At 39.8% G+C, this 19,576-nt stretch overlaps 1 protein-coding gene across 1 annotated transcript in view; it reads right to left on the minus strand.

Moving 5' to 3' along the window:
- Positions 1–435: 435 nt before the first annotated feature.
- fam49bb (family with sequence similarity 49 member Bb) overlaps positions 436–19,576 on the minus strand; it is a 92,766-nt gene continuing 73,625 nt past the window's right edge. Inside the window, exons 6-12 of the mRNA XM_083650636.1 lie at positions 19,170–19,309; positions 12,986–13,063; positions 9,446–9,562; positions 7,223–7,302; positions 6,971–7,097; positions 6,797–6,867; positions 436–1,176 (exon numbers count right to left, since the gene is read on the minus strand). Coding sequence (XP_083506762.1) covers positions 1,113–1,176; positions 6,797–6,867; positions 6,971–7,097; positions 7,223–7,302; positions 9,446–9,562; positions 12,986–13,063; positions 19,170–19,309 — 677 coding nt within the window. The 3' untranslated portion in view covers positions 436–1,112. The remainder of the gene's footprint in view (positions 1,177–6,796; positions 6,868–6,970; positions 7,098–7,222; positions 7,303–9,445; positions 9,563–12,985; positions 13,064–19,169; positions 19,310–19,576) is intronic.

Genomic DNA, 19,576 nt, shown 5'->3' on the forward strand with positions numbered 1-19,576 from the left:
CTTGCAGGAATAGGAAGAAAATTCAGCTATTGTAAGCTGGTGTACATCAGGTACATCAAAGGATGAGAGGGACATTTAGCTAAAGTCATTTAACTAAACAACTGTACTTGACCATCTGGTGTGAGACTGGATTGAATCAGTTCTACATGGGTTATATTCATGTTGACTCCTTATTTGCTTAGCAATGCTGTTCTCAAAATTTGCCCGTGAGAAGCCATGCATGTCAAGTGTCGTGCAGTTCATTGAGTCAAGCTGTGAGCTTAAATAAATGCCGCCCTCTACTGGCTGTGGCTCATGCCAGTCTGCTGCATGAGAGGGTGCGTCTCTCTGCTTTCACAGGAGACGAGGAAAAACCAAACCTCTGCAATAAAACCTCCTTCCTGCTGCACTGAGATGATGCCAGATAGGAGATCAAACGTGAAGAGTCGCTTGTAGAAAACAAGAGTTCTCATTTTAATTTTTCCAGCCGCAACATACTGTCCATACAGTACAGACTCCCAATTTTAATTTGAGTTGCACATATCACAGTTTAAAGTTTCAAATGAAAAATACAACACAACTATGAAAAAGACATAATGCACAAATTAAAACCTATAAAAAATATAAAACAAACAGTACTCTTAATCTCATTTTGACAAGTACCATTTCAATAACAAAACATTTAATGCACAATTGAGCAGACAAATTAAACTGAACCATTAGTTTTTAAATAGAGGAAAATACATCATTTTCATCATGCAGAGGATGTAATATTAAATAACGAATCAAACAAAAATAATATATACTTCTCTATATATCTCTCTTTTTTAAATTTTCAAGTCAAAGCACTCCCGTCCCTTATATAAGGAAAACAAGACATGTTCAAAACACCAGAGAATCCACGATGCGTTCATAGCTGCCATTGTAGTATGGCGTTTATCGAAAACATCACGTCTCAGCAACATCTTTTTGGCACAGAAAAAGACGTTCATAATGGCAGTAGCATTTTGCATTAGAAAAAAAGGCGGAGCTGCAGCTCTTATTCCGTTAAAAAAAGCAAAAACATTCTCTGTGCACATGACATCATTGGGGAGAAGTGGCGTCTCCCTAGCAGGGTGTGAGGCAAGCAGTCCTTACTGCAGCATGCTCTTGATAGTCTTGTTGGTTGATTCATCGTTCAGATGCTTGGTTGTGTACCTGCAGGTGATAGACGGGCAGACACCCACGTCAGTGACAGGCTCCGTGAATGTGACACATCTTTCCATACGTCTAAAGCCTATGACAAACCGGGCAACGGCAAACTACTAATGGCAACGGAGGCCAACTGTTGCCTCGTGTCGCCTGTGTCGGGGACTCGGGGGCAAAAAGTTGCACTTGAACACAGCGCAAAGACAACAGCTGATGGTCAACTAGCACGTATGTTGTGCGCCCGTGTGAGACCTACAAACCAGAGAGAGACATGAATCAAAGCAGCGTTTGCCTACCACTTTCACACTACTCTCGCTCACCACTTAACCCATTGATACCTGATGCAGCATTTGTGTGTATATACCTCATTTGTGTGCGTATCCCTTTAAGACCGCAAACCGTATTAACGTGGTCTTATAGGGATACAATGGGTTAAACGATTTCATAATATAGCGACTTCTGGTGGAGAATTACATTTGATCAAAAGTTGCAAATGCCCTGGCCTGGTCTTTTGCTTGTGGAAGAAGTGAGGGAGAGCTGCAACAATAAGGAGAAACCGCACTAAATAGGTGATATCATACAGTGACAGGCTCAAGAGGCTTTCCTGTAGGTCAGGGGTCCCCAATTACTTCTCACCAAGGTCCACATTTTGCTGAGGCCCGAGGGCAGGGGGGCGAACGCGCCGGCGCCCTTCAAATTTGGTGCATTTGAAGCCAGATTTAGAGGAATAACTCATTTTAAATTAACAGTTGTGATGTCATTATTCAGTCTTAACCACCAATATTTGATCCTTTTCTCATTCACTCCTATGTCACCACCTGCTCTCCCTGAAGGGCTTGAAATGAGGGCTTTTTTGACCACGTGCCAATATGGCTGCTAAATTTGAAAGTTACCAGCCAATTAGAATTTCCACTAGCCAAAATGTTTTTCTTGAAATAAACCAGAATATGAGTGGGTTAATTTAAGCGTAAGTAAGTGGCCCGAGATTCTCAAAGCCTATGTTGAGGGTCACACAAGAACAAAAATGCACTCTTGAAGCTAAAGAGAGGAGAGGAGGCGAATTGACACATGAGACACACTGCTCACTGCTCTGCACCAGTGTTTGTTTAGAGTGGGAGGGGCTTATAGCCAGGTCAATACGGAGAGCAGCGCGTATCTTGCATGATGCGTTCAGGTGCACTGTATTTTTTTTTTTTTTTTTTTTTATTATTGTTTTGCAATTCCAGCACGAGCCACACAGGGGGCACTCGCAGGCCGCATGGGGAACCCTGCTGTAGGCCAAGGCTATTTGTGAATTGTAATGATCAGATGAAGTTGGAAAATAAGAACGTTTGCCGAATCTACGCCGATTCAACATGCTGAATCGACTCACTGACAGCCCAACGCCGATTCAACATGCTGAATCGACTCACTGACAGCCCAACGCCGATTCAACATGCTGAATCGACTCACTGACAGCCCAACGCCGATTCAACATGCTGAATCGACTCACTGACAGCCTAACGCCGATTCAACATGCTGAATCGACTCACTGACAGCCCAACGCCGATTCAACATGCTGAATCGACTCACTGACAGCCCAACGCCGATTCAACATGCTGAATCGACTCACTGACGGCCCGACGCCGATTCAACATGCTGAATCGACTCACTGACAGCCTAACGCCGATTCAACATGCTGAATCGACTCACTGACAGCCTAACGCCGATTCAACATGCTGAATCGACTCACTGACGGCCCGACGCCGATTCAACATGCTGAATCGACTCACTAACGGCCCAACGCCGATTCAACATGCTGAATCGACTCACTGACAGCCTAACGCCGATTCAACATGCTGAATCGACTCACTGACAGCCCAACGCCGATTCAACATGCTGAATCGACTCACTGACAGCCTAACACCGATTCAACATGCTGAATCGACTCACTAACGGCCCGACGCCGATTCAACATGCTGAATCGACTCACTGTATATGTATCCTTGTTATAGTATATCCTGTATGTATATGTATCATGGTTATAGTATATCCTGTATGTATATGTATCATGGTTATAGTATATCCTGTATGTACTGTATATGTATCATGGTTATAGTATATCCTGTATGTATATGTCTCATGGTTATAGTATATCCTGTATGTATATGTATCATGGTTATAGTATATCCTGTATGTATATGTATCATGGTTATAGTATATCCTGTATGTATATGTATCATGGTTATAGTATATCCTGTATGTATATGTATCATGGTTATAGTATATCCTGTATGTATATGTATCATGGTTATAGTATATCCTGTATGTATGAATCATTGTTATAGTATATCCTCTATGTATGTATCATTGTTATAGTATATCCTCTATGTATGTATCATTGTTATAGTATATCCTCTATGTATGTATCATTGTTATAGTATATCCTGTATGTATATGTATCATGGTTATAGTACAGTATATCCTGTATGTATATGTATCATTGTTATAGTATATCCTGTATGTATATGTATCATGGTTATAGTACAGTATATCCTGTATGTATATGTATCATTGTTATAGTATATCCTGTATGTATATGTATCATGGTTATAGTATATCCTGTATGTATATGTATCTTGTTATAGTATATCCTGTATGTATATGTATCATTGTTATAGTATATCCTATACTGTATATGTATCATTGTTATAGTATATCGTGTATGTATGAATCATTGTTATAGTATATCCTGTATGTATATGTATCATGGTTATAGTATATCCTGTATGTATATGTATCATTGTTCTAGTATATCCTGTATGTATGTATCATTGTTATAGTATATCCTGTATGTATATGTATCATTGTTATAGTATATCCTCTATGTATGTATCATTGTTATAGTATATCCTGTATGTATATGTCTCATGGTTATAGTATATCCTGTATTTATATGTAGCATGGTTATAGTATATCCTGTATGTATATGTCTCATGGTTATAGTATACCCTGTATGTATATGTATCATGGTTATAGTATATCCTGTATGTATATGTATCATGGTTATAGTATATCCTGTATGTATATGTATCATGGTTATAGTATATCCTGTATTTATATGTAGCATGGTTATAGTATATCCTGTATTTATATGTAGCATGGTTATAGTATATCCTGTATTTATATGTAGCATGGTTATAGTATATCCTGTATGTATATGTATCATGGTTATAGTATATCCTGTATTTATATGTAGCATGGTTATAGTATATCGTGTATTTATATGTATCATGGTTATAGTATATCCTGTATGTATATGTCTCATGGTTATAGTATATCCTGTATTTATATGTCTCATGGTTATGTATATCCTGTATGTATATGTCTCATGGTTATAGTATATCCTGTATGTATATGTATCATGGTTATAGTATATCCTGTATGTATATGTATCATGGTTATAGTATATCCTGTATGTATATGTATCATGGTTATAGTATATCCTGTATTTATATGTATCATGGTTATAGTATATCCTGTATTTATATGTCTCATGGTTATAGTATATCCTGTATTTATATGTAGCATGGTTATAGTATATCCTGTATGTATATGTATCATGGTTATAGTATATCCTCTATTTATATGTATCATGGTTATAGTATATCCTGTATGTATATGTATCATGGTTATAGTATATCCTGTATGTACTGTATATGTATCATGGTTATAGTATATCCTGTATGTATATGTATCATGGTTATAGTATATCCTGTATGTATATGTATCATTGTTATAGTTGTATATCCTGTATGTATATGTATCATGGTTATAGTATATCCTGTATGTATATGTATCATGGTTATAGTATATCCTGTATGTATATGTATCATTGTTATAGTTGTATATCCTGTATGTATATGTATCATGGTTATAGTATATCCTGTATGTATATGTATCATGGTTATAGTATATCCTGTATGTATCAACATGCCGAATCGGCCGACAAGGCCGAGTAATGCCAACGGTGCGGGACACACCGCAAAGATTGGGGCCACAGACGCTGCCCCACAGCCAAAGATCATGTTGGTGTGTCTGGGCTTTCAAATATTTGGTCACTATCTGTCAGGTCCACGCATCATCGTTGGCACAACGCCATTGCACTGAAAGAAGATCTGGGGGCTTTAGCTTGCAAGTGACCTCACGACTGGAGAGCGCCGGTGGGCACGGGCCCCGGTACAGAGATACAGATGTGAGGTTAGGACCCCGGTATAGAGATACAGATGTGAGGTTAGGGCCCCGGTATAGAGATACAGATGTGAGGTTAGGGCCCCGGTATAGAGATACAGATGTGAGGTTGTCACGGGCCCCGGTATAGAGATACAGATGTGAGGTTAGGGCCCCGGTATAGAGATACAGATGTGAGGTTAGGGCCCCGGTATAGAGATACAGATGTGAGGTTGTCACGGGCCCCGGTATAGAGATACAGATGTGAGGTTAGGGCCCCGGTATAGAGATACAGATGTGAGGTTAGGGCCCCGGTATAGAGATACAGATGTGAGGTTGTCACGGGCCCCGGTATAGAGATACAGATGTGAGGTTAGGGCCCCAGTATAGAGATACAGATGTGAGGTTGTCACGGGCCCCGGTATAGAGATACAGATGTGAGGTTAGGGCCCCGGTATAGAGATACAGATGTGAGGTTGTCACGGGCCCCGGTATAGAGATACAGATGTGAGGTTAGGGCCCCGGTATAGAGATACAGATGTGAGGTTAGGGCCCCGGTATAGAGATACAGATGTGAGGTTGTCACGGGCCCCGGTATAGAGATACAGATGTGAGGTTGTCACGGGCCCCGGTATAGAGATACAGATGTGAGGTTAGGGCCCCGGTATAGAGATACAGATGTGAGGTTGTCACGGGCCCCCGTATAGAGATACAGATGTGAGGTTGCACGGGCCCCGGTATAGAGATACAGATGTGAGGTTACCACGGAAATGGCTTTAGCCAGCTCGAGCAGCTGTGAGTGCAAGGCTAGCCGCTTACATTTGGGAGATGGTTAGGGGACAAGGTGTCAGATGCAATAGCCTCTTATGAGGACGTTTCAGCACCCAACCCAAATCTAGAACATAGTGTTCAATGTTTGTATTTTTGTGTATGTCCTTGTCTATTTTTATGTATGTATGTAAATATATTTGTGGGTCTATTTTAATGTAAAAGGCTCCTGTGGACAAGTGCTGTATATTAGCATTCCGCTACAAACAGTGTGCATCTGGCCCTTGTGCATATATGTATGTCACAATTCTAATGCTTCTGTGATGTCCATATCAAATCAAATAAACTTAACATAGATAACATGACCAGAATCCATACTGGACTGTGCAAACAAGTCACTGTGCTGGAAATGGATGCAAAGAGGCGATGCAGAGGGACACTGATAGGTCCCCCTGCTCACGAAACAGCAGCATCCATCATTCAACCAACACCACAGCATTTCCCCTTTCACTACGAGCCGGAACTGGCGAGATAAAAAGTGAGCTTGGCCGGCAGCTAAAATCCCATTAGATAAACCCACGCTGGGCTTTAGTGAAGGAAGACAATTACATTTCAACTGTGGTGAGTGGAATCACAGGCAGACCGGCTTTACCTGAGAGCGTTGAGAAGGCCTTCTACACTGTTTGGAGGCTGATCTCTGAGCACTTTGATGCAGCCTTTCATCTGTAGAGCGGAAACAGCCTGTTAGATTCAGAGCTAACCCATGGACCAGGGTCACGGAGCCAACATGGCAGTCACGGAGCCAACATGGCGGTAGGGTACTCACATCGATTTTGGAGGACTTGGCGAATGCTCCTACAGGATGGACGTAGTCGTACAGGATGATGACCCCTACCATCACCCGGAGGCAGAAAGACACCGTCTCCTCATTGGTGAAACGACTACGGTACTCTCTGACAGGACACACACACACACACACACACACACACACACACCACACACACACACACACGAATGTATTGAACAACTCAAGCAGGAGTATACAGGATACAGAATAAAAGACCAGGATGCAACTTACGGTGTTTCCAGCATGACTTTGCAGACACTCGCCATTGTGCTTAAGCAGACTGTGGTGTTCTCGATCGGTAAGTTCTTATTCTTCAAGGGGAAAAGAGACAGAAAAGAGTGCGAGCAAGCCTTTGGTAGCTGTTCATGCTCCATTGTTATAATATATCCTCTATGTATATGTATCATTGTTATAGTATATCCTGTATGTATATGTATCATTGTTATAGTATATCCTGTATGTATATGTATCTTGTTATAGTATATCCTGTATGTATATGTATCATTGTTATAGTATATCCTGTATGTATATGTATCATTGTTATAATATATCCTGTATGTATATGTATCATTGTTATAGTATATCCTGTATGTATATGTATCATTGTTATAGTATATCCTGTATGTATATGTATCTTGTTATAGTATATCCTGTATGTATATGTATCTTGTTATAGTATATCCTGTATGTATATGTATCATTGTTATAGTATATCCTGTATGTATATGTATCATTGTTATAATATATCCTGTATGTATATGTATCATTGTTATAGTATATCCTGTATGTATATGTATCATTGTTATAGTCTATCCTGTATGTATATGTATCATTGTTATAGTATATCCTGTATGTATATGTATCATTGTTATAGTATATCCTGTATGTATATGTATCATTGTTATAGTATATCCTGTATGTATATGTCTCATGGTTATAGTATATCCTGTATGTCTATGTATCATTGTTATAGTATATCCTGTATGTATATGTATCATTGTTATAGTATATCCTGTATGTATATGTATCTTGTTATAGTATATCCTGTATGTATATGTATCATTGTTATAGTATATCCTGTATGTATATGTATCATTGTTATAATATATCTTGTATGTATATGTATCATTGTTATAGTATATCCTGTATGTATATGTATCATTGTTATAGTATATCCTGTATGTATATGTATCATTGTTATAGTATATCCTGTATGTATATGTCTCATGGTTATAGTATATCCTGTATGTACATGTATCATGGTTATAGTATATCCTGTATGTATATGTATCTTGTTATAGTATATCCTGTATGTATATGTATCATTGTTATAGTGTATCCTGTATGTATATGTCTCATGGTTATAGTATATCCTGTATGTATATGTATCATGGTTATAGTATATCCTGTATGTATATGTATCATGGTTATAGTATATCCTGTATGTATATGTATCATGGTTATAGTATATCCTGTATGTATATGTATGATTGTTATAGTATATCCTGTATGTATATGTATCATGGTTATAGTATATCCTGTATGTATATGTATCATGGTTATAGTATATCCTGTATGTATGTATCATGGTTATAGTATATCCTGTATGTATATGTATCATTGTTATAGTATATCCTGTATGTATATGTATCATGGTTATAGTATATCCTGTATGTATATGTATCATGGTTATAGTATATCCTGTATGTATATGTATCATGGTTATAGTATATCCTGTATGTATATGTATCATTGTTATAGTATATCCTGTATGTATATGTATCATTGTTATAGTATATCCTGTATGTATATCCTGTATGTATATGTATCATGGTTATAGTATATCCTGTATGTATATGTATCATTGTTATAGTATATCCTGTATGTATATGTATCATTGTTATAGTATATCCTGTATGTATATGTATCATTGTTATAATATATCCTGTATGTATATCCTGTATGTATATGTCTCATGGTTATAGTATATCCTGTATGTATATGTATCATTGTTATAGTATATCCTGTATGTATATGTATCATTGTTATAATATATCCTGTATGTATATCCTGTATGTATATGTATCATGGTTATAGTATATCCTGTATGTATATGTATCATTGTTATAGTATATCCTGTATGTATATGTATCATTGTTATAGTATATCCTGTATGTATATGTATCATTGTTATAATATATCCTGTATGTATATCCTGTATGTATATGTCTCATGGTTATAGTATATCCTGTATGTATATGTATCATTGTTATAGTATATCCTGTATGTATATGTATCATGGTTATAGTATATCCTGTATGTATATGTATCATTGTTATAATATATCCTGTATGTATATCCTGTATGTATATGTCTCATGGTTATAGTATATCCTGTATGTATATCCTGTATGTATATCCTGTATGTATATGTATCACGTTTATTTGTGCTCACCTCCGACACAAACTTTGTTGTCCCATCACTTAATGTCTTCAGCATGGGCGTGGCATCAGCGTAGAAGAGAGATATCCGATTGGCCAGCTCATTGTTGACTTCGTTCTCACCGTCCGCCTGAAAATCATTGAAGCTGATCATATAATTTTTCTTTATTCAATATATAATAATATATTCAAAATATCATTTCCATTTCCATATTGAACAGCTGTAGTGGAGCACTTCCATTACTCCAAATGAATGAGATACTGAACACACTTGGTGGATAATGAGGAACAAGGTGCCTCCTGAGTCCTGAGCATGATGTTCTAATGCGTCGACATATTTAAATAGAGCAGGAACACTTCCTGCCTTGAGTCAGCCTTTATTTTATAAAAGAGAACACCAAGTGAATATGAATCATATCCCACATTTCAAAACATTGTTTACCGCAGGGACAGATGTGTTTCATCTCAAATGTCTCAACGATTCAATTGTCTGAGCTGCGACTAAAGCGCTGTAGACTGAAGCTAGATGGAGGAAGGGCTGCTGGAGACAACAGTGACAAGTATTAACAGCGTGATGTCTGGGCCCATTTGCCTAATGGCATTTTCTGGTATAAATAGCCAAATAAACCTTCCTGTCAGACAGGTCAAAACTCAAGAGACACGCATCATGAGGAGATCAGACAGTTTCAGCTCATACAATGCATATTGAAAAACCTAACACTCTCCTACACCAAGTATCTCTTCTTGCCATTGAAAGCCATTGAAAAAGGTATGTATACTTGAACATAATGTATAAATCTACAGTGCCTGGTGAAGTACGGCATGCACTACATAGGAGAATAAATGGGTCCTTGAATTTAATAATGTCAAAAGCTATTGTCTGGGCAATCCCTATAGGAAACACATGAACAGCATTGAGTGAGTTAGCTCCATTGTATGTGATTTGATTAAAACTCTTATTTCTGTAGTAGAAGCCCACTGGCAGGTCTGTGCCTTTTTATACGGTCCATTACAGAGCAGCTGTGCAAAACAAAAGGATAAAATGGGCATATCTGTAACATGAAGTGCTGTTGTGGCTACTTGCAGATAGCGAGGAGGGGTGTAGTAGGGGTTTTCCTTCTGTCAATCCCTGAGTTGTTGTCTGCTGTACGGAACCCACAAGTTCTTGTTCCCGCAAAGAGCTGCATCAATGGAGGATTCGGGCTGCGCTACCTATTTGGGATCAGGTTCTGCCACGACGCACCGCCACACTCCCCGCGGGACGAAAGACTTTCTGCTGTGACACGCTGACAACCCCCCCCCCCCCCCCCCCCCGGACTCAAGAGGTGCTCCCACAATGCAACAACTTCATCCATCATTCCTGCTTTTCCCAGAGATGCGGTCCAAAATGTGGAAGGATAATCATGAGAAGTGATGGCTTGAATCAACATCAGATCAGACCATACATGTCCTTAAGGGAGACGGCTCATGATGACGCACTTTCTGAGAAAGTGTTCAAGGCCAAAGGCATAACATAAGCTACAGGAATAGAAACTTACACTCTTGTTGAACAGCCATATTAAGATGATGATGTACTAAAATGATCTCTGCTATCATCTCTGCTTACAGTATATACTCTGATGTGCCGCACATGCTACCCTTGTTTGCTATCCAAGTGAAATTAATACATTTCTAACTCACTGATTTCACGTATACATTAATTCACTAGACATGTCAGACCGTAAAGATGCTTCATGGATTGATAGTCCTTGATCACTTGGAACGACGTTGACAAAATCTGCTGGCTGCAGTGATTTTCTCTTAGTTGAGTGCAACAGCTCAGGATTAAGAACAGCTTGGCATCACAAATAGATCCAAGGACACTTGTCTGCTTTATATAACAATTTAAAGACAAAGTCAATATTACACAATTACATTATTAATGACAACCACTCTGTACGCTGCTTTTCACCTGAAAACATTCTGCCAGAAATGATTATAATGTATGCACAGGATTTAATTTTCTATAGATTGTTCTGGTGATCTCCTCTCAATTGTGGGCAATGAGCACATACTGCCAAAGTGATGTTACTGTTGTCAGTCATCATTACATCATTACACCTAACCCTAACCCTGTCAGTCATCATTACATCATTACACCTAACCCTGTCAGTCATCATTACATCATTACACCTAACCCTAACCCTGTCAGTCATCATTACATCATTACACCTAACCCTGTCAGTCATCATTACATCATTACACCTAACCCTAACCCTGTCAGTCATCATTACATCATTACACCTAACCCTAACCCTGTCAGTCATCATTACATCATTACACCTAACCCTGTCAGTCATCATGACATCATTACACCTAACCCTAACCCTGTCAGTCATCATTACATCATTACACCTAACCCTAACCCTGTCAGTCATCATTACATCATTACACCTAACCCTAACCCTGTCAGTCATCATGACATCATTACACCTAACCCTAACCCTGTCAGTCATCATTACATCATTACACCTAACCCTAACCCTGTCAGTCATCATTACATCATTACACCTAACCCTAACCCTGTCAGTCATCATGACATCATTACACCTAACCCTAACCCTGTCAGTCATCATTACATCATTACACCTAACCCTAACCCTGTCAGTCATCATTACATCATTACACCTAACCCTAACCCTGTCAGTCATCATGACATCAATACACCTAACCCTAACCCTGTCAGTCATCATTACATCATTACACCTAACCCTGTCAGTCATCATTACATCATTACACCTAACCCTGTCAGTCATCATGACATCATTACACCTAACCCTAACCCTGTCAGTCATCATTACATCATTACACCTAACCCTGTCAGTCATCATTACATCATTACACCTAACCCTAACCCTGTCAGTCATCATTACATCATTACACCTAACCCTAACCCTGTCAGTCATCATTACATCATTACACCTAACCCTAACCCTGTCAGTCATCATTACATCATTACACCTAACCCTGTCAGTCATCATGACATCATTACACCTAACCCTAACCCTGTCAGTCATCATTACATCATTACACCTAACCCTGTCAGTCATCATGACATCATTACACCTAACCCTGTCAGTCATCATTACATCATTACACCTAACCCTGTCAGTCATCATTACATCATTACACCTAACCCTAACCCTGTCAGTCATCATTACATCATTACACCTAACCCTAACCCTGTCAGTCATCATTACATCATTACACCTAACCCTGTCAGTCATCATTACATCATTACACCTAACCCTGTCAGTCATCATGACATCATTACACCTAACCCTAACCCTGTCAGTCATCATTACATCATTACACCTAACCCTAACCCTGTCAGTCATCATTACATCATTACACCTAACCCTAACCCTGTCAGTCATCATTACATCATTACACCTAACCCTAACCCTGTCAGTCATCATGACATCATTACACCTAACCCTAACCCTGTCAGTCATCATTACATCATTACACCTAACCCTAACCCCAAGAGAAGAGAGGGACTTGATGTGCTCACCGGGACATTGTTGATTCGCATGCGGCTCAGGGTTCTCCTATAGTAGCTGAAGTCATTCTGAATGGCAGGATTTGTCATCTGCAAAGGAGAACATGATGATATACATCTTAATACAGAGACAGACAGGATATGAGAGACAGAAAATACATCTTAATACAGAGACAGACAGGATATGACATCTTACTACAGAGACAGACAGGATATGAGAGACAGAAAATACATCTTACTACAGAGACAGACAGGATATGACATCTTACTACAGAGACAGACAGGATATGAGCGACAGAAAATACATCTTACTACAGAGACAGACAGGATATGACATCTTACTACAGAGACAGACAGGATATGAGAGACAGAAAATACATCTTACTACAGAGACAGACAGGATATGACATCTTACTACAGAGACAGACAGGATATGAGCGACAGAAAATACATCTTACTACAGAGACAGACAGGATATGACATCTTACTACAGAGACAGACAGGATATGAGAGACAGAAAATACATCTTACTACAGAGACAGACAGGATATGACATCTTACTACAGAGACAGACAGGATATGAGCGACAGAAAATACATCTTACTACAGAGACAGACAGGATATGACATCTTACTACAGAGACAGACAGGATATGAGCGACAGAAAATACATCTTACTACAGAGACAGACAGGATATGAGCGACAGAAAATACATCTTACTACAGAGACAGACAGGATATGACATCTTACTACAGAGACAGACAGGATATGACATCTTACTACAGAGACAGACAGGATATGAAATCTTACTACAGAGACAGACAGGATATGAAATCTTACTACAGAGACAGACAGGATATGAAATCTTACTACAGAGACAGACAGGATATGACATCTTACTACAGAGACAGACAGGATATGAAATCTTACTACAGAGACAGACAGGATATGACATCTTACTACAGAGACAGACAGGATATGACATCTTACTACAGAGACAGACAGGATATGAAATCTTACTACAGAGACAGACAGGATATGACATCTTACTACAGAGACAGACAGGATATGACATCTTACTACAGAGACAGACAGGATATGAAATCTTACTACAGAGACAGACAGGATATGACATCTTACTACAGAGACAGACAGGATATGAAATCTTACTACAGAGACAGACAGGATATGAAATCTTACTACAGAGACAGACAGGATATGAGAGAGAGACAGAAAGAGAGACAGTGTGTTTGTAGGTGGCACAGCCTGCAGCAGGACATTCAGTTCTGGATCAAACACACATCATCATGACAATGTTTTAGCAAACACGCCAGATCCACTGTAGCTCGGGGGGGAACTGACATCAAGAGAACACTGTCTGATACCATTCCAATTTCTCTCAAATCTACCGACACTCATCCCCCTTCACATCCACATCCCTGCTCCCTTGTCACAAACATTTGGGTTGTTTTCTTGTTACAGTAGGGCTGTAACAACAACAACTATCAGACAGACAAAAGGGGATAGATGCTAGGGCTGTGACGGTTACCACATTACCGTGCTCATGTGACACCTAGCTACCATGAGGTTGAGCTCACCGTTGTTTTATTGTATACTTTATTATATGATACACAATTACAGGCACAACCCCAAAAGCACTTGAGTAGCAAAACAGTCCATGTCTCCGTGCGCCTCACACTTGTGTTCTAAAGGTATGTCAGTAATCGTGTGAAATTACTTTACACATTTTTATGGTGCCGACTTGCTGTTGCTGGATGGAGAAAAGGAGGGGACAGGAAGAGACTTGCACATACATCCGTATATCAGCAAGCTGTAGCCTGTTGTACACGCAAGTTCTGTTGTACACACAAGTTCTGTTGTACACGCAAGTTCTGTTGTACATGCAAGTTCTGTTGTACATGCAAGTTCTGTTGTACACGCAAGTTCTGTTGTACACACAAGTTCTGTTGTACACGCAAGTTCTGTTGTACATGCAAGTTCTGTTGTACATGCAAGTTCTGTTGTACACGCAAGTTCTGTTGTACATGCAAGTTCTGTTGTACATGCAAGTTCTGTTGTACACGCAAGTTCTGTTGTACACGCAAGTTCTGTTGTACATGCAAGTTCTGTTGTACACGCAAGTTGCGGGTGTGTTGCAGGGAGAAAATTGCAAAGATTTACAATCCTCATTTTTCAGAATTCTGAAAATACAAGCCTCTAAAGCCTCTAAAGCCTAAATATTTGGAAAAACCCACGGAAGGATGAGACCATTTATCCCAGTGTTTGAGAAATGTAAATTTTAAATCTCAACCCCAATCTCAAGGTGAGGTTATAGAGAACAGAGCAGGAGGCAGATCAACAGAGAGTTAAACATACAGGTGAGGTTATAGAGAACAGAGCACTGTGTGTGTGTGTGTGTGTGTGTGTGTGTGTGTGTGTGTGTATGTGTGTGTGTGATATAAAATTTAAGTTCCATTGATTCATTTCATAATCAATAAGCTATAACAGATCGGAACTTCAATTTTTCTATAACAGTGTGTCACCAACAAGCTCTACCAATGACGGTTCATCATCGGCTAATTGTCCTCATTACATTAGCCTGTTGTAGTGGAAGCTATACTGGCAGCAGGGTAATCCTGCCACAATAGACTGGTACTCAGTCTGTGTCCACTTAATGTCAGGAGGGACAGGCTGCTCCAGCAGGGAGGGGCTGTAAGCTGCATAGACACGTTAACTAGGTCAGAAGCCCATGGCATGCAGTGAAAGATTGATGAATAGGCCTGGCATGCCACCTTGTACCCCCTAACTTCCTGCTTTTATCACGCCAGTCTGGGTAGTGGGCACTAATTGGGGCGTCGCGGCGGAGTGCCTGTGGGTGTCGGGTGCACTTTAGTGTGTGTTTCTGAGGACTGAGGGTGTAGCGGGGATTTAGGGGGAACCAGTTCATCCACTATCTAACAAGATGTGTGTTCATACAGTTATGTTTTTGACAATGAGTAATCTAGCGAACACCAGAGATTCATATATCGGTGTCGGATGAACGCCGTCAGCAAATTTGAGTTTCTTCCCTCCATCATCTATAAAACCTGCCACTTCGTTGTAGGAGTCGGCAACCTCAGCGAAGGACGACGACAATCTGCGGACTTCTTTCTACACAATAAATCTTATTGTCCTTTCTACTGACAAGCCACTGCATTATACACACCAAGACACTGCATTATACACACCAAGACAGTATCAAGGTTACAATTAAATGCCAATTATCTACTCATTGGCTGTAACTAACGTTGCACAGCACTAAAAGCTAATTAAGAGCATCAGCAGCTTCTTGGGCTACTAAGAGGTTTGACTCGAATCGCAGGAAAAAGTGCACAGTGCACATCAAGATCAAATGGTTACGGGAAGGCTGAGGCTAAATGGAGGAAACTGAGCGGGGGGGACTCGGCACATGTTTGAGGAATAGAGCGAGTATCTTAGAGGGAAACTCAGGATATGTTTGAGGTAGAGCTGGGTATTGGTTCAACTTTCAAGAATCGATTCGATTCCGATTCACAAGGTTGCGAATCGATTAATTTCGATTCAATTCGATTCGATTCGATTCGATTCCGATTCCATCAATTTTCAATATTGATTTGGTTAGTGATACCAAAACGTGGTTTTTGAGCTGTACCCTGAATTACATGACTGTCCAGTTATGTAACACAGGGGTTCCCAACCAGCCAAGTAGATACATGGGGAAAAAAAGTTGCAGACCTGTTGTCAATTTTAATGGTTTTAGTTACACATATATTTACTCACCAGGTGGTGACAAAGGGTAAATAACAGCCTTTTCATCTGTCAATAAAGACACTTTCACAATTATGCACAGTGATTTGATTTCAGCCTATATAATTTCTAAAAGTAGATATTAACTCATTGAGTGCCAGCCACTTTTGGAGAACGGACGCTCCCAGTGCCAGAGTTTTCAGAGCGTTTTCAGTGATTTCTCGAGGCCCACAGAATATTGTGTGATATTACTATGTAAACACCGAACACGCAAAAAGAACAAGGAGACTCTATTGTATCATCAGCAAAAAAAAGTTTATTGATACCATTTTCCGTTCTTTAGTTATGAGCCGGAGAAGATAGGTTGTTTTCAGCGTTTTCAGGCATTTCAAATTATAAGCTGAGATATTCAGCCTTTTGTGAAATGCAGCATTTCAAGCACATTCACTGACTCTAGATACGGTAATATTTTCTGATGTAGTGATGTGGTGTAGTTGTGTCCTGCCCTGCGTGCCCCACCCCCCCCCCCCCCCCTCAGCTGAAAACTCCTCCCCACACTAGTAACACACAGCCTCGCACCAAGCGTCTAGGAAGCCTGGGAAGCGCCGCCTCCCAGGCAGCGCAACATGGAGAAGCCACACGCGGACTGCAGTGAAAGGTTTGGCTTTTCAGTGTCGCGCTGCTGCTTTTCTAGCGGCTAATCATGTGGAGAAACTATGCTGACAGACAGACAGAGGCAGAAGGACTCAGTTGTGTGCGCGGATTGACTGTGTTCGCACGCACCGTCAGTTGCAGCCAGAACAATCTACATGGCTCTGGACTGCAGCATGAGCGGGTTCTCTTTCATCAAGGCTATTTCAGGCTGTGTATTCCTGACATTTCTGTAATCTGGAGAGCACTGTCGCCACCTAAGGGTTCTGTAAAATAGGTTATAGACCTCCAATAGCTACTATAGTTGTACAGGAGCTGCGGAAGGCTTTGATCGACGTCCCACCGTCAAAAAACGCATTGGACGTCGAAGGACGTCCGTGGCACTCTACGTCACTATTTAATTGGACGTCGAAGGACGTCCATGGCACTCAATGAGTTAATAATGATCAAACATTTCCATTCATGTAGCCTACAGTATTTGTTTTTGTTTCAACTACAAACATAATTAAACGTCAACTTGAAACTATGTTTCAACTACCACACACAGCATAATATTTTAGCCTGTTTATTAATTTTTTTTTTTTTTTTTTTTTTTAATGAAAAAAAAAATCGATCTCTGGACATATGAATCGATAATCGAGGATTAAAATGAAAATCGATTAAAAATCGGAGAATCGATTTTTTGAACCCAGCCCTAGTTTGAGGAACAGAGTGAGTATCTTAGAGAGAAACTCAGGATATGTTTGAGGAATAGAGTCAGTATCTTAGAGAGAAACTCAGGATATGTTTGAGGAATAGAGTCAGTATCTTAGAGAGAAACTCAGGATATGTTTGAGGAATAGAGTGAATATCTTAGAGGGAAACTCAGGATATGTTTGAGGAATAGAGTCAGTATCTTAGAGAGAAACTCAGGATATGTTTGAGGAATAGAGTCAGTATCTTAGAGAGAAACTCAGGATATGTTTGAGGAATAGAGTCAGTATCTTAGAGAGAAACTCAGGATATGTTTGAGGAATAGAGTCAGTATCTTAGAGAGAAACTCAGGATATGTTTGAGGAATAGAGTCAGTATCTTAGAGAGAAACTCAGGATATGTTTGAGGAATAGAGTCAGTATCTTAGAGAGAAACTCAGGATATGTTTGAGGAATAGAGTCAGTATCTTAGAGAGAAACTCAGGATATGTTTGAGGAATAGAGTCAGTATCTTAGAGGGAAACTCAGGATATGTTTGAGGAATAGAGTCAGTATCTTAGAGAGAAACTCAGGATATGTTTGAGGAATAGAGTCAGTATCTTAGAGAGAAACTCAGGATATGTTTGAGGAATAGAGTCAGTATCTTAGAGGGGAACTCAGGATATGTTTGAGGAATAGAGTCAGTATCTTAGAGAGAAACTCAGGATATGTTTGAGGAATAGAGTCAGTATCTTAGAGAGAAACTCAGGATATGTTTGAGGAATAGAGTCAGTATCTTAGAGAGAAACTCAGGATATGTTTGAGGAATAGAGTCAGTATCTTAGAGAGAAACTCAGGATATGTTTGAGGAATAGAGTCAGTATCTTAGAGAGAAACTCAGGATATGTTTGAGGAATAGAGTCAGTATCTTAGAGAGAAACTCAGGATATGTTTGAGGAATAGAGTCAGTATCTTAGAGGGAAACTCAGGATATGTTTGAGGAATAGAGTCAGTATCTTAGAGGGAAACTCAGGATATGTTTGAGGAATAGAGTCAGTATCTTAGAGAGAAACTCAGGATATGTTTGAGGAATAGAGCGGCTGTCTTACTTTAAGCTCGTCAAAGCGCAGTGTGAAGTGCAGGATCTCGGCGAACTGCCTGGCCAGCGCCTGCTCCTGCTCCAGGTGCCGGGTGGGGTCATCGTTCATCTCGCTGGTCAGAGATCGCAGGAGGCTGTGCAGTGCCGCCTCTGTCAGGAAGTGACACACACACACACACACACACACACAGGTTAACTATATATCACACATCAGCCTCTGACAAGAAGTGACACACACACACACACACACAGGTTAACTATATATCACACATCAGCCTCTGACAAGAAGTGACACACACACACACACACACACACACAGACAGACGTAACAATATATCATACATCGGCCTCTGGATACAGTATTCATACAGGTATCAGACTAAATACAGTATTCATACAGGTATCAGACTAAATACA

This window comes from Poromitra crassiceps (genome assembly GCF_964638095.1).
Source record: "Poromitra crassiceps genome assembly, chromosome: 2".
Classification (NCBI taxonomy): domain Eukaryota; kingdom Metazoa; phylum Chordata; class Actinopteri; order Beryciformes; family Melamphaidae; genus Poromitra; species Poromitra crassiceps.